The 13,135-nt window shown below is 42.0% G+C and overlaps 1 protein-coding gene across 2 annotated transcripts in view; it reads right to left on the reverse strand.

The window, feature by feature from the left end:
• IGF2BP3 (insulin like growth factor 2 mRNA binding protein 3) overlaps positions 1-13,135 on the reverse strand; it is a 111,052-nt gene that overhangs the window by 28,395 nt on the left and 69,522 nt on the right. For both annotated transcript variants that reach the window (XM_066991829.1, XM_066991830.1), the window contains exons 7-10: positions 6,939-7,223; positions 4,372-4,506; positions 3,690-3,812; positions 1,209-1,344 (exon numbers count right to left, since the gene is read on the reverse strand). In XM_066991829.1, the coding sequence (XP_066847930.1) occupies positions 1,209-1,344; positions 3,690-3,812; positions 4,372-4,506; positions 6,939-7,223 (679 nt within the window). The remainder of the gene's footprint in view (positions 1-1,208; positions 1,345-3,689; positions 3,813-4,371; positions 4,507-6,938; positions 7,224-13,135) is intronic.

Below are 13,135 nucleotides of genomic sequence, written 5' to 3' on the forward strand. Positions count from 1 at the left end.
GTGCTTGCTGGGAAAGCATCAGCTTTGAAGTTTTTTTCAGTACCATTTTTGACTCTGCCAAATTATTGCCTAGTAATATAACTATGCTTTAGAAAGACTTCAGCTAGAGACTGACACCATCTCACGACATCAAGATAGCCCAGGTATGAGACATCAACAAAACACCTCAACACTTGACCAACTACCCTACTAACCACAACTAATTCAACTTGAAATCCATCCAGTAATTGAAGTAGTTTTCTGCTTACCACACCTTTGCTCAGTAGCAGAGCAGAAATCACTATATGAAGCAAAAATGCAGCACAATAAAAATTTTGTACTTGTGTCTATTTTGATTCCTGCCTTTGCACAGCATGGGAAAAAGAAAAGTGGGGAGAATATTCTCTCTCTCCACCCAGTAGTGAAGCCATAAGGAAGAGTCATTTCTAGAAAATGACACTACTGTAAAGTTGAAAAATATTTTCAGCCTGATCCTAGCCCATAAGATTTGGTTACAATAACACACAGGAAGCTTTTCATGGCTTACCAACAACTGCAGTTGTTTCCCAATACGCATTAGTAATACTTTGGCAAACTAACGCGGTGTGGTTTACTTGTTTTTTGTTTTTTAATACAGACAGTTATTCAAAGATGATTGATTTTCTCATATATATCAAGAAAAATCTTAATATAGCCTTCTTAAATTAAACAATTGAAAGCAGCAGAGATCCATCTCCTGTACACTATGCTTTTAAAATCAAGAGACTAGGAATCATGACTTTAAGAAACATACAATATAGCACAAACCACATCAGCAAACACATTCCTTTTAAGGCTTCTGCAACAAGAAAACATGAAATCCTCATCCATTTCCTCAATCTAAATGAATTTCTCAGTTTTCCTACTCAAACCAAACCGGCAGAGGAAGCCTGCATATAAAAATTATAATTTAAAGAAAGAAAACATACCCAAGCCCAATGAGCAAATGCAAGAAGCAACAGAGCAGTTGCAAGGGAGAAGTTCTGATTCGATATTAGAAATCTTCCCCAGAGAGACTATGGACTGTACCCATGGAGATGTCCCAAAGGGAATAAGACACTACACCAGTTCATTTAGCTTTGAAACAAACCCTGGACTGAGCAACAGCCATATTGGGACAGATGACCTCCAGAGGTCCATCACAACTAAACCATCTGTGGTTCTAGCTCCCGTGCCACAAGACAACTCACGTTCATAGCAGCAATGTCATTTTCATAGGACTCCCTGATTTTCTTCATAATTTCTTCCTCGGCCTTGGCACAAGTTTCGATACTGCCTTTAACTGTAATGGTCCTTTCCGGATTATAGAGTGTCAAGTCCTGCAACCTACAGAGGAAACAGAAGCACGATTAATCAGCAAACAGCAGAAGGTCATCAAGGTTTATCAGTTGTGTGTGACGACATCCAAACGTGTCGAGTTTGCCCTCCAGACAGCATAGTATCAGTTCACAACATGGTTCAGACAATTCTCAGAGAATCTGGAGAAACTCTACCCTCCCAGCAAACCCAACAAAAGTCACCACAGCGAGGTTTGGCTTCACATGCTTGCGATGCACCAAGGTGCAACATGAAATGGAAAATAGCAGACACTGGTAGAACATGAGCTAAAGAGCAGTGGAATACTGCTCAGCTCTGTAAGAGGGCTTCAGGTACTTTAGACATCCCAGAAACAGACTAAGAAACTTTTGTTCCTTAAGAACAACAGTGGTTTCCTGAAGGAAGAAGGGGGAAAAGCCCAACTCCCAGTGAAACTGCTGGAGAGCCTCCAAATCCTCACAAAGGGAGAACAAAATGCTGTGTGCAAGTCGCCATTTGCTGTGAAACACCAGTAACTGCCCACAGAAATGGAATGGTTACAGCATTAAGCTCCAGTACTTCGGTAAGCAACTTAAGCTGGGCCATTCTGATAAAATGGAAGATGGCTGGGAAGTTATGCCCGTGTACTGCAAAACAGTGAGCTGAGGAAGCAGTGAGAAATTTAAAAAAGTCAGAGCAGAACGCAGGAAAAGTAAGGAAGCTGATGATAGGGCAGAGACAGAAGCATGCCAGGCTCTCTTGCACAGCAGACAGCATGGCAACCTACGCATCTCCATCAAGCAGCAGCAAGCACAAGATGCAGCCACAAAGCAATCCTTCAGTTTCCAGTGTGAGCACCGAGTTACTGCCTCAGGGAGGAAAGTGGTGGGCAACACCCCCAAATAACAGGAAACTTTCCCAAACCAGCTGCCTTACTTTAACTTTATTGACAAGCTTACCCAAAGCCTAAATGAAGAGAGATCAGGAGAAAGACTAGTTAGATGAAACAGAACCGATGGGCATACATGCTCTCTTTTAGGTACTGATAAACCCAGGTGGCTTCATGGAGCTATATTATCTTAATCTTTTTGCTAAGCCTAAAGTCCAAGATTTTAATGCACGTAAGCCATTAAGGAATACTATTAATTTCACAAGTTAAGTGTTTACAGACTGTTATTTGTATCATCAGAATAAAGAGAAGTTTGTCTCATGGAATGAAGACCATTATCTTGTTTACCCTGTATATTTATTTTCCCTTTAAGAAACAGCACTAACAGCCTGCGTACTGTTTTCAAAAGTATTGGCATAAATATTTTGTTTAAGTGAGCATGCCAGCCTTACAAAACCTGTTCTTGAGAAACACTTGACATTTTGGTGCTTTTTCTCCAGTTGATTTCTCTCTTTTTTTTAGATTAATTCTGTAAAAGTTTACATACCTTCAAGGAAGACCTCAAGTTCTGTCACCTGATTTTGAATTACCTCTTTTTGATGCATCTCATTCACTCCTAACTTCTTTGCTTTCATTTGAGCTGTTTCCTGAAGCAAACCCCCCTCCCTGCCCCCCTGCCCCAACATTTCTTCACAATCTTTTTGTTACAGCCTATAAACCTTATTCTCTCTCTTCTGGCTAAAGCTCAAGTCCAGGGTACTCAAATGCCTGGAAGTTCATGCCAGATCATTCATTATTCAGCATAGGAGGTTCTCTGAAGATATTACTTCAGGGTAAAACTACTATCAGCAGCCAAACTTCTACAGAGATGTTGATCTAATCAGTGATTTCCCCCCACTGACTTGCAGACACAAACATTTTCCCGTTAGGGTGAAAATTCCTGTTTTATCTCAGCTAAATTTAAACAGATCTGTTACCTTCACAAACTCACAGACCATAATCTATTATTTTGATGCATACTAGTCAACATACAACGTTCAGCTGCTAGTAGCCACACAGAGAGGGACAGAATTACTAGCACAAATACTCTTAAGCATTCATTTGCTTTCCCTTTTGTCCAAAAATCTGATCTATACCAGAAACTAAAACACCAATAGTCTCACAAACAGCCCAGAACTACTCAAGGCTTATGGTTTATAAAACACTCTTCTTTGCATATAGCATGATATGTTAAAAACCACTTAAAATATAGTCTAAAGAGCCCATGTTATTTTTAGATTTGCTCTTGACTGAATCTACAATGAAGAATCACTGTTTACATTCAATGTATCTCGTCTTAAGCAACTGTTTAATCCACATCATGGAAGGGGCTCCAGGAGGTTGTCATCTCAGCCTTCAAAAAGCAACATTTCTGTAAAAACAAGGTACATAAACGTACCACAGCAGTGAGATATCTCATCAAAAGATTAGACCACTGAAAACTTACGGAGATATCGTGATTTTAGTATCTGTGTCCTGCTCAATTTTCTTCAGGTTTCTTCCTTCTTTGCCAATAAGTCGGCCAACAAAGTTGTTATGTGCCAATATCTTCAGGGGAATTTCTTCTGTACTGTAATAGAGGTTACACCCAGTGAGACTTTTGGAGAAAAGACTGCAAGCTATTATGCATAAAATGTATTTTCATAGAAACGTATACCAATCCCATTCACTTGCACGTTTACACTAGATGCAGAGGAGCCCAAGTGCGATGCTATTTCAACAATATCGTCTAAAGTTTCATTGCAACATATCTGCTAAATAAAAGTCATACTGAAGGAGCAAGAGCTCCTGGGAAGGAAACAATATATCTTAAGGTTTTGAGGGAGATAACTCATTATGCTTGCTCTGATTAAAAGTTACTAGTTTCTCAAGAAACTTCACAGTATTTGCTCTAGTTCACCTCAAAATCACAACCACTGAATAGCTAGAAACATAGAAGGTATTGGAGCTAATTAAACAAGTAGACTGCCCCTGAAAGGTAAAAGACAACTTTTCTACTTAAGTATGGATAATGGCAACAGAGGAAAGCTTCACTACTTAACAGATTTCAAAGACTCTTCTTTACATGGAGTCAACAAGAATTCAGAATTAATTTTTAGTGCCTTCACAATGAAATGCCATTTACTCACAATTTAGTATCTTGAGCTTCCTTTTGCATGATCTCCATAATAATTTTACAAGCTGTTGAGCAGCCTTCAGGAGTTGAGTGGATGGTAATTGGTTTCTCAGCAGCACCTGCATTCTCTTTACGATGAATATCAATTCTTGAAAGAAAGAAAAACACTAACTGTAACCACGTTTTTTATGGTAAGCTTGCATATTTCCAACTCTCATAGAACTAATTAATTTTGAGCTAACAATGACTACACATTTAAGTGGTTTCATTTCAAAAAGAGATACAATTACTTAAACATCCCCTAAATATTATTTTTGTGTGTTATAAAGAGGCTTCCCTCTCCCGACTTTACCAGTTAAACCTCATCTATGTGGACACTGGGATTTTTGTTCCTTGGACTGCAAGACATTCAGAGGATACATTAGATAGACGATCTGAAACAAACCACCGAAGAGAACATTTCATCAAGATATCCCGAAGCTCTGGATGTTTATCTCCAGTCCCCTCGCTCCATTAATAGTGACTGTGCAACTAGAGTATAACAAAACTTTGTCCGACTTTGTTTTTTCACGACATCAGCAGCAGGGCCTCCTAACACTTCTCTGCTAACAAAGTGGCATAGTAGTGCTTGCATTCATCATAAAAATTACTTGCTATGTGTTTTAAGCCTAAAATTTTTCCTGCGATTACCTTTCCTCCAACTCCACTCTCTACCACCCTAAAACTAGAAGCCTTAACCCACAGCTGTTTACATAGCTGTAGGACTAAAAATTCATCACAACCTGCAGCAAGACAATGCCTTGGCTGCTGTTTGCGCTTTGCCAATAACTACAGGTCACATACTATTTCTACCATTTCTGTTTTTGGCTTTCTCCCCTCTCTTTCCCCCCCAGATCACAGCTGTTTCCAAATTTAAGAAACAACCATGCTGCTCTTCAATAAACTTCTATATTTTTCCAGTTCTGATACTGAAAATTCATTTTGTTTCATGATGCAGCATTTTGAGGAGCCCATGGCAATCCTTGCTGCAACTAGAAGTAGACAACCTTTCTTTTCTTAATCCCCCAAACAAGAAAAACATCGTTCTTGAAGTCACATATCCTTCAAGTTAGTCGTCTGCTATTGTTTCTGCTCTATCCAGCCTTCTTTTAAAAGATAAGAGCTTTCCTTATGCCAAACTTCTAATTCATGTGCTATAAAAAACCTGGAAGCTTTAGATATCACCTGAAAATTGGTTGCCCATAGGCAAAGTACAACCGAGTCTTGTTAGGACACCACAAATCTCTTAAATGTGTGTTGTTAAACACAGCAAAGGGTCTCCTGGGATACAACATGCTAATAAGAGGTTGGAAGTAGCATCAAGATAATCCAGAGCTCAGTGGGCAGGGGGGTCTGTTTGTTTTGTTTTACTCCTAAAGGCAGCATTTTCCACCCTGTGCTCTTAGGGGAATCCTAGAAGAGTTCCTTGAATGCGATCCCTACCTCCCCCTGCATCTGCGCTTATTTCTTCCTTGTGGGCAGGGATTTAACACACTGAAAACAATCTCCTTCAGCGTCTCCAGACCCTAGTGCTCTAAGCTTCTTAGGTCACTTAGTAGCTCGCTTTCTGCCTTCCATGCATTTCCTTAATCTGTGTTTTGGTGTGGTCTGCAATTTGATAGCAGTGAATGTATTCACTCCTATGTACTTCTGGTGAGGTGCAAGGAGGGGGAGAGACAAAGGCTCTTTTTTTTTTTATGCCCTCCCCCTCTTTTATTGAAAACATATTTAAATCCTATGAATGCCCCGAATTAAACTGCAGCTAGTATAAGCACTTACAGACTTGGTATGTCACCACAGTAACTGTACATTCCACAGACCAAGATATTACAGCTTTCAGGTTCAACTTCCATGCCCGGAGCCTTATCACTATATCTATTAAGCAACTCTGGCATCAAGTACTATCCTACAAATACTACCTAATTTCATTCAAAAACAGCAAGTCAGTTGGTATTTGAACATGTATCAGGGGCAGAATACAGTTCTTAAATCTTGCAGAAGATTTCCTAGTCACAGTGATTTTCATTTGTTGTAAAGTTTTACGTGTTTCTGGAGTGACTCCTTGCCACCCCAGTACAGAAAGCAATGCTGCTCACCCAAGCTGGAAAGCAAGGTGGAACATCAAAATTTGGTCTCCAAAGATGACGCTTCTGAGGAAACAGAAGCCTTCCAAAGGATATAACAGCATTATGGGAAGAGTGGGAGACAGATTTCTCCCTGTAATCAAGACCATTTTCATAGCACAAATTTATAGAGGGTTATGGCTCAAATATTCCACTTTTTTTTGAAAAAGGAAAAAAACATTACTGCCAGCGTCTCCTAGCACAATTAACTTTGCACAATTTACTCCACGTCAAAAAAGTGCTGTTATATCTGTAAGGCTTTCTTCAAAAGTATCAAGACAAACACAAACCAGAGCACAACGCACACAAAATACATTCTTACCCCACAGAAGAGAAACACAATTCACTTTTCCCTTTACACAATACAAAAGGGCACAAAATGAAAGCTTAGAATGACATTTTTTACAAGGTAACCTACTTGGACTGCGTCTGCTTTGTGATGTTTCTGATGGTTGCTCCTTCTTTCCCGATGATGGCTCCTACAAACTGCGTGGGAACCAGCATCCGCAGAGGGACGTCCGACTGTGGCTTCTGCCGCGTGGTGGCACCGGGAGACCCCTGCCGCGGAGGGCCCCTCTGCCCGAATCCACGTCTCCCCTGGGGATGCTGCTGCGGAGGTTGCTGGGCTGCCATTTCATCGGGGATATATGCGACTTTCAAGGAATAGTTTTCAAGCTGAAACCCGTTCAGTTTTTCTATTGCTCTGTTTGTTTACAAAGGGGAGGAGAGAGAGAAGGGAAAAAAACAGTCACATGTGGGACCTTATAAAAGGAGAAGTCACTCAGGTGTAGACTTGTGCACTTACTAAATCACACGACAAAGCTAAAAAGCTACTTCCTAGAAGAAAGGTTACATTCAAGAGTCTTTAGTCAAGATTTAGATTACACAGCTTTTTTTTTTTTTTTTTAAGTCACCATATTAAGAACTACAAGTTAGTTCTTGCTTGCTCTGGGCTTCTGTGCTCTTTAAACATTTCGCTGGTACAACCCTATCAGCAAAACCTCACAGGAGACAGAGCTTATACACTCAAAAGCATTCTTTTGCCTGATTTAATTTAAATCAGTTTCCCAAATAGAATTAAAGCTGCACCAGAGGGAAAACTTTTTCACTGCTATCACAGCACCTTCATTAGGATTTTTGCCAGCACAGCTATTTGGCCGGATTTTTTTTTCCCTTCGATAACTGACATAGCTATGACACAAAAGAAAGGGAAGACAGCTTGTGCTTCATTCTCAGCAGGAGAGAAAGCGCTCAAAGCCAATCAATGGCACTTGAAACATCACTTAGAGGACCACTGGAACACCTCGCAACTTAGCAGCCACGTTGCAGGCAGGATTAAAAGTTAACCAGCAAATTAAAGCATCAGTTAAGCTCTTGATGGATGCAAAGGCATTCCGAGACATTTACATGGTGTTTCAAGTTCTGCTGCCCTTTGAGGCAAAGCAGGGCCCCCTTCTGCTGAATATCAAAGAGGCATTTCACCCAAAGGCACACAACGTGCCCACACCGTGATCCATCACGCTGAAGAGCAATCCGGTGCTCTCCCCTCAGCCTCTCCACACCTGCTGAGCTCACAAAAAAACACGATGCTCCCTCCCCACGCCATCCCACTGCATTGGGTGATGTTGGGGAGCGTGGCTCCAGCTTCACACAACGCTCTGGTACCCAACTTCTGGGCAGCACCTGCTGAAAAGTAGCCCCTGCCCCGTTACAGCATTGAGGTTGTGATGATAGCACTGATGGGGGAAAGGAACAAGGGGCATGGTCTGACAGCAGCCGTTTCAACGGAGCAAGGAGGCCCCAGGCTCACAATTCAGCCTGACCGGCAGGTCCTCCTCCTCTCCGCAGACGGAGCACGACTCTGGGGTTAAAAGTGACAGATTCCTGAAAGATTCCTGAAAGCTCAAAGATCTTCCACTCAAACACAAGGGAAAGCGTCACTAAAAGTAAAGACCCAGGCAACAGCAGGAATAACTAAGCTACTTGCAGCATGCTCATAAGGTATTAGCACAAAATTCATGCTTTTTGTCTGATGGACATTCTGAGTTTCAATCCAGAAGACATATTACTCACATTATCAGCAACCCGATACACCGATATCACCGAAACACGCATTGATTTGGGGTAGTTTATGAATGCCAGGCTTAAGAAGTTTACTGAGAGATTTTGTTTAAAGGCTTCATTTAAATTAAAAACACCCGGGGGAGGGCAGGAGGTTTCCATTTCATATTAAAGAACCCACCAACATTTTCTTTTTTTTAAAAAAAAAAAAGCTCATAATAACCGTATGCTCTGGAGCAAGGCCTTTGAAATGCCGAAACCTAATCCGGTCTCTCCCCTCACACACATTTGCATGTAGTTACAGCCAGTTTGCCACCCGCTGCCCTCTGCAACAGCTTCACCCCTGCCGCAGAGATAAGTGGGCGATGCTCGCCACCCACCTACGTTTTCAAGCGGAGGCAGCAGAGTACTGCTCATCTCCTGGGCGTCCTGGCCCTGCGGTCTCGTACCGCTGCTGGAGGGGAGAAGTAGCCTTGTTCATCAGAAAGGGTATAGGGGTACTGAGCCTCAGCTGCAAAAAAGAGGACAGCCTACCCCTTCACCTCGCAGGGAATAGCCCCGCGTCTGTGAAATACTCCAGCAGGGCAGTAAGGAGTTTATAGAAGTAGTTCTCGTCTTTGGAGCAGCGTTTAATAAGGGCTGATAATAAGTAAGGCTGAAGGCAACCCCACTGAACAACAAGGAAAGCCAAGTATTGAATAACTGATTGCTGCTCATTAAATACTTGTGTTCACCAAATGAGACAGGTCCTTCTGGGACAGGACGGAAGGGTAATTGCTCCCACGATGGGAGAATCTCCTACAGCACGTGGCAAAATAGAGCTGCATTAAAATTTGCTGAGCCTATTTCAAAGGTGACATTTCTCAACTTTTACTGCATGGACTTTGGAGAGCATTTTATTATGCAAAATGCTGTGTTCACAAGGGCAGTAAGGGACCGTGAGCAGCACAGCTCATGGATCTTGCTGTCCTATGGATTTGCCTCTCAGGTTTGAGCTGCACGGAGTTGCAGTGCCCAAAAAGCATTTTCTGGGGAAGGGGTCTGGAGGCTTTCCCTTTCATGTAACCTGAAAGTAACTTTTTTGGTTGCAAACGTCTTCAACCTCTTTCTCAGTTAAGTCTTACTGAAATGAGTCTTTCTGAAATCAGCCAAGAAGCTGAAGAGCTACTGGAGAGGAGCACGGCACCATCAGGCAGTGCAGTTGCACAAGCCCTGTTTGTTTTTGGAAACAAACCTCAAGATGTTCGAGAGATGAGCACCAGCCTTTTTGCCAACATGCTGGTGGTAGGCTCCAGATTGACGTGCATCCCAGCTCATTCCCTTCCACGCATTCATTTGACAAGTTCAGACACTGCTTCTTTCCCAAAACGCTTCGAGCTTACCTGGCTTTAAAACATCTTCGACCAGAATCCCAGCACTAACACAAACTCTTACATGAAATCAGCGCAAGAGACTTCTCATTCTTCCTCAGAAGTGGCAGGAGAGGAAAAGACTAGGCTTTTTGTTTGCAGCCAAGCCACATACATAGGTTTCACAACAGATATTATAAAGCAACAACTAACATATACCACACTTCTCCTGGAAAGTTTTCCTGGAAAAAAGGTTGCAATTTGTCTACTTAGAAACAATTTCTAAATTGTCGAATGATTCTATATGACTACAAGTGCCTTAAATTCAAAGCAAACTGAAAAAAGGTCATTTTCCACTTCAGGAAATCAATCATGTTAGCAGCGAACAATCCCTGGCTACCAAAACCATATGATGACAGGGAAAATTAATTCCAATATTGAACAAGTTGGTTTTGAGTAAGTATTTGAAAGCAAGCATGCTTTAAAGTTCACTTCTCTAGCTTTATATTAGAGGTTAGCATCTAGAGATACTACAATGATATCACTTGTTTAACTAGCCTAGATATTTATAGAGAAAACTTTAAACTAATGAATTCATCCTCTGAGTCACAGTTCTCCCCATTTTACAGGCTGACTTGTTTTATAATCCGAGTCGATCAAGTGACAAGCAGCCAGAAGAGTCAGAAAACACTGCTCTCCCAGCCGTGCGTGGAACTGAGGTTCCCAGGAAGTGTCTCGCTCTCAGCTCTGAGTCACGCACACAGAAGCGAACGCAGCGATGACTGATTGTCAGTAATGCAGGCACAAGACAATGCCCACAGCTGCTGAGAGGTCACTTGGAGTTTTGAGCCTGGCCTTCAATTTTCTAACATTTGACAGTTTCCACTAGGTTCTTAATATGCTGTCATAGCACCTTTATTTAACCGTGCTGAACTTTTTTGTGGCATAAAGCAAGGCTATAATCAGGTAAGATTGCACTCTCTTCAGCAGTCCTTCAGCACCAGAACCATGATAAAATTTCAGAGACAAAGTACCGCTTCAGGAAAGAGAAGGATGAAATAGAAAAACTGGGAGATGAGCGATTAAGAGCCACCGTCTAGATTCAAAATTCCTGAAAAAAACTGATCAATGGATTTAAGCCACAGGGTCCCTAAGCTTGCTCTGGTGCCAGCATCATGGAAAAAAAAAACATCAGCGCTTGCCATCAGGAGAGCCATCTCCACTCCCTGTGAAAGAGGGAGCCTCAGAGGAAAGCAAGGGATGGATTCTTCATGCCACCAGTGGCACCTGCTTGAGTGAAAGCTACAGGAGATCAACACACCATGCCTACCAGCCCTTTTGCAGTCCCCCAAGAAACACATTAAATTCAGCTCCTTTTGTCAAACAAATCCTCGCATAGGCTGACCACCTCAGAGACTTAAGTCCAAGCCACAGCAACACAGCCACTGCTTTTCAGCAAAGACCTCTGCCTTCCCAAACAGAGCTGGGCATCTCCTCCACAACCACAGTTACAAAGGTCTCACAGGTTACCCGTGTCATTACTGGTACCCAGTCTTTTAAAAGGCCTAAAAGCCTTCGAGTGACTCCATGATGGCAGAGATAGAGAAAACTTCCTCATTAAGAGGTAAACCCTCCTATCACCCAATGTTTTTTTTAATTAATATTTAGAAGGAAAAGGAAAATGTTTACATTTCATATGCCAGCAAGAGCTGGTAGACAGGAATCTCGGCGTAGTTCAGAAAATATTCCATAAAACAAAACTTAAAGACTGCAGTAACCACTGCCTGTGCTCTGTTAAACTGTACAGGAGCCTGGCTTATGGTCAGGTAAGTCCTATTCAGAGGAAGATCTCTCTGCAAGAACTAAACCTTCAAATAAATATTTTGTAAATTAGTCAGCTGAGTTTTTTCCCCTCATCAGAGTTACATCTCACTGCTGTCCTCTTATGAGCTTCCTATGAGAAGATACTTGCTCAGCCTTCTTCTCCCTTCTGATGCTAGCAGAGGTTAAATATCCTAAATAAATGAATACAGTAAGAGCACCAAGTCTTGTGCAGGAAATCATTCATCCATTGATAGCGTGATCACACTAAGCACTAGATGGAGAACATATTTCACTCCCACATGCAGCTTGTACATACACCATCTTTCATTTTTCCTCCCTAAACAGATATATTTGCATACCGAGAAGACAGATTTACATGGTAATTTTTCTTTGGCATAAAGATTTTTTTCTCACATTAAGTAAAAATATAGTTTTCATTAGTATTATTTGTGAAAATAAAAACAAAGCAAAAGACAAATCTAAGCTTATAATCATACACTACTCCAAATTTTCAGTCTTATCGTTCCTATGGCAACGTTAGTCCTGACCCATGATGGAATATAAAAGTATTAGTTATGTGAACTCTCATTCATTTGTCAAGGATACGTGTGGTGTGCACACAGCTTTGTGCCTCATTGAAAGGGTAAAAAAAATTGTTTTTGTATATATTCTAATTAAAAGGTGATCGCTAGCATCTTATAGTAATATATCCACCTGTATCTGCAATGACACAGATCCCGAGCTCCTCACGTTACAGCCAGCAGCTAAAACACACCATCAGTTACGAGATGCAACCAGACATACCTCATTCCTGAGCTACAAAAAAAGATTAAAAAATGGACATCCAGCCCCATTCTAAAACCATAGGCACCACCTCCACAGGCATGAAGCCAACTTTGCACAAAACAACTTCCAAAACCCTGAGTAGAGCTGAATCCCATAGCATGCACTAGATGCCTACACACTACGTTTTGGGGAGGGAAAGAGGAGGCAGTGTGACTATGAAGCCAACAGCCACAAGGACATGGCCAGCCCATCCTGGATCAACAAGGGGAGAGGAGGGGGGTCCCCTTCGGTGAGCAGGTCCCAAACCACCTCAACATCTACATGGCACTGGTTGTGTGTTCAGCCTCAACTAAACACACTGGGCTCTGCCACTCACCCTCTCACCCAAATATTCCAAAATCCGCTGCAATGGTCAGTAACTGCATGTGCAAGAGCGGTGTGCTTTTTAAGACCCTCTTTAATTTCTGGCGAAGATGGGGCTTCCTCCTTGCAGTCGCTTGCAGGAGGGCAGGTTTGGAGTCACAGAGCTGCCCAGGCAGTCCCAGTCTTCTCCTCTCTACCCATGGAGCAGGGATGGCTCTCCTAGGCCCATGCA

Source organism: Anser cygnoides, chromosome 2 (assembly GCF_040182565.1).
Source record: "Anser cygnoides isolate HZ-2024a breed goose chromosome 2, Taihu_goose_T2T_genome, whole genome shotgun sequence".
NCBI classification, from domain to species: Eukaryota; Metazoa; Chordata; class Aves; order Anseriformes; family Anatidae; genus Anser; species Anser cygnoides.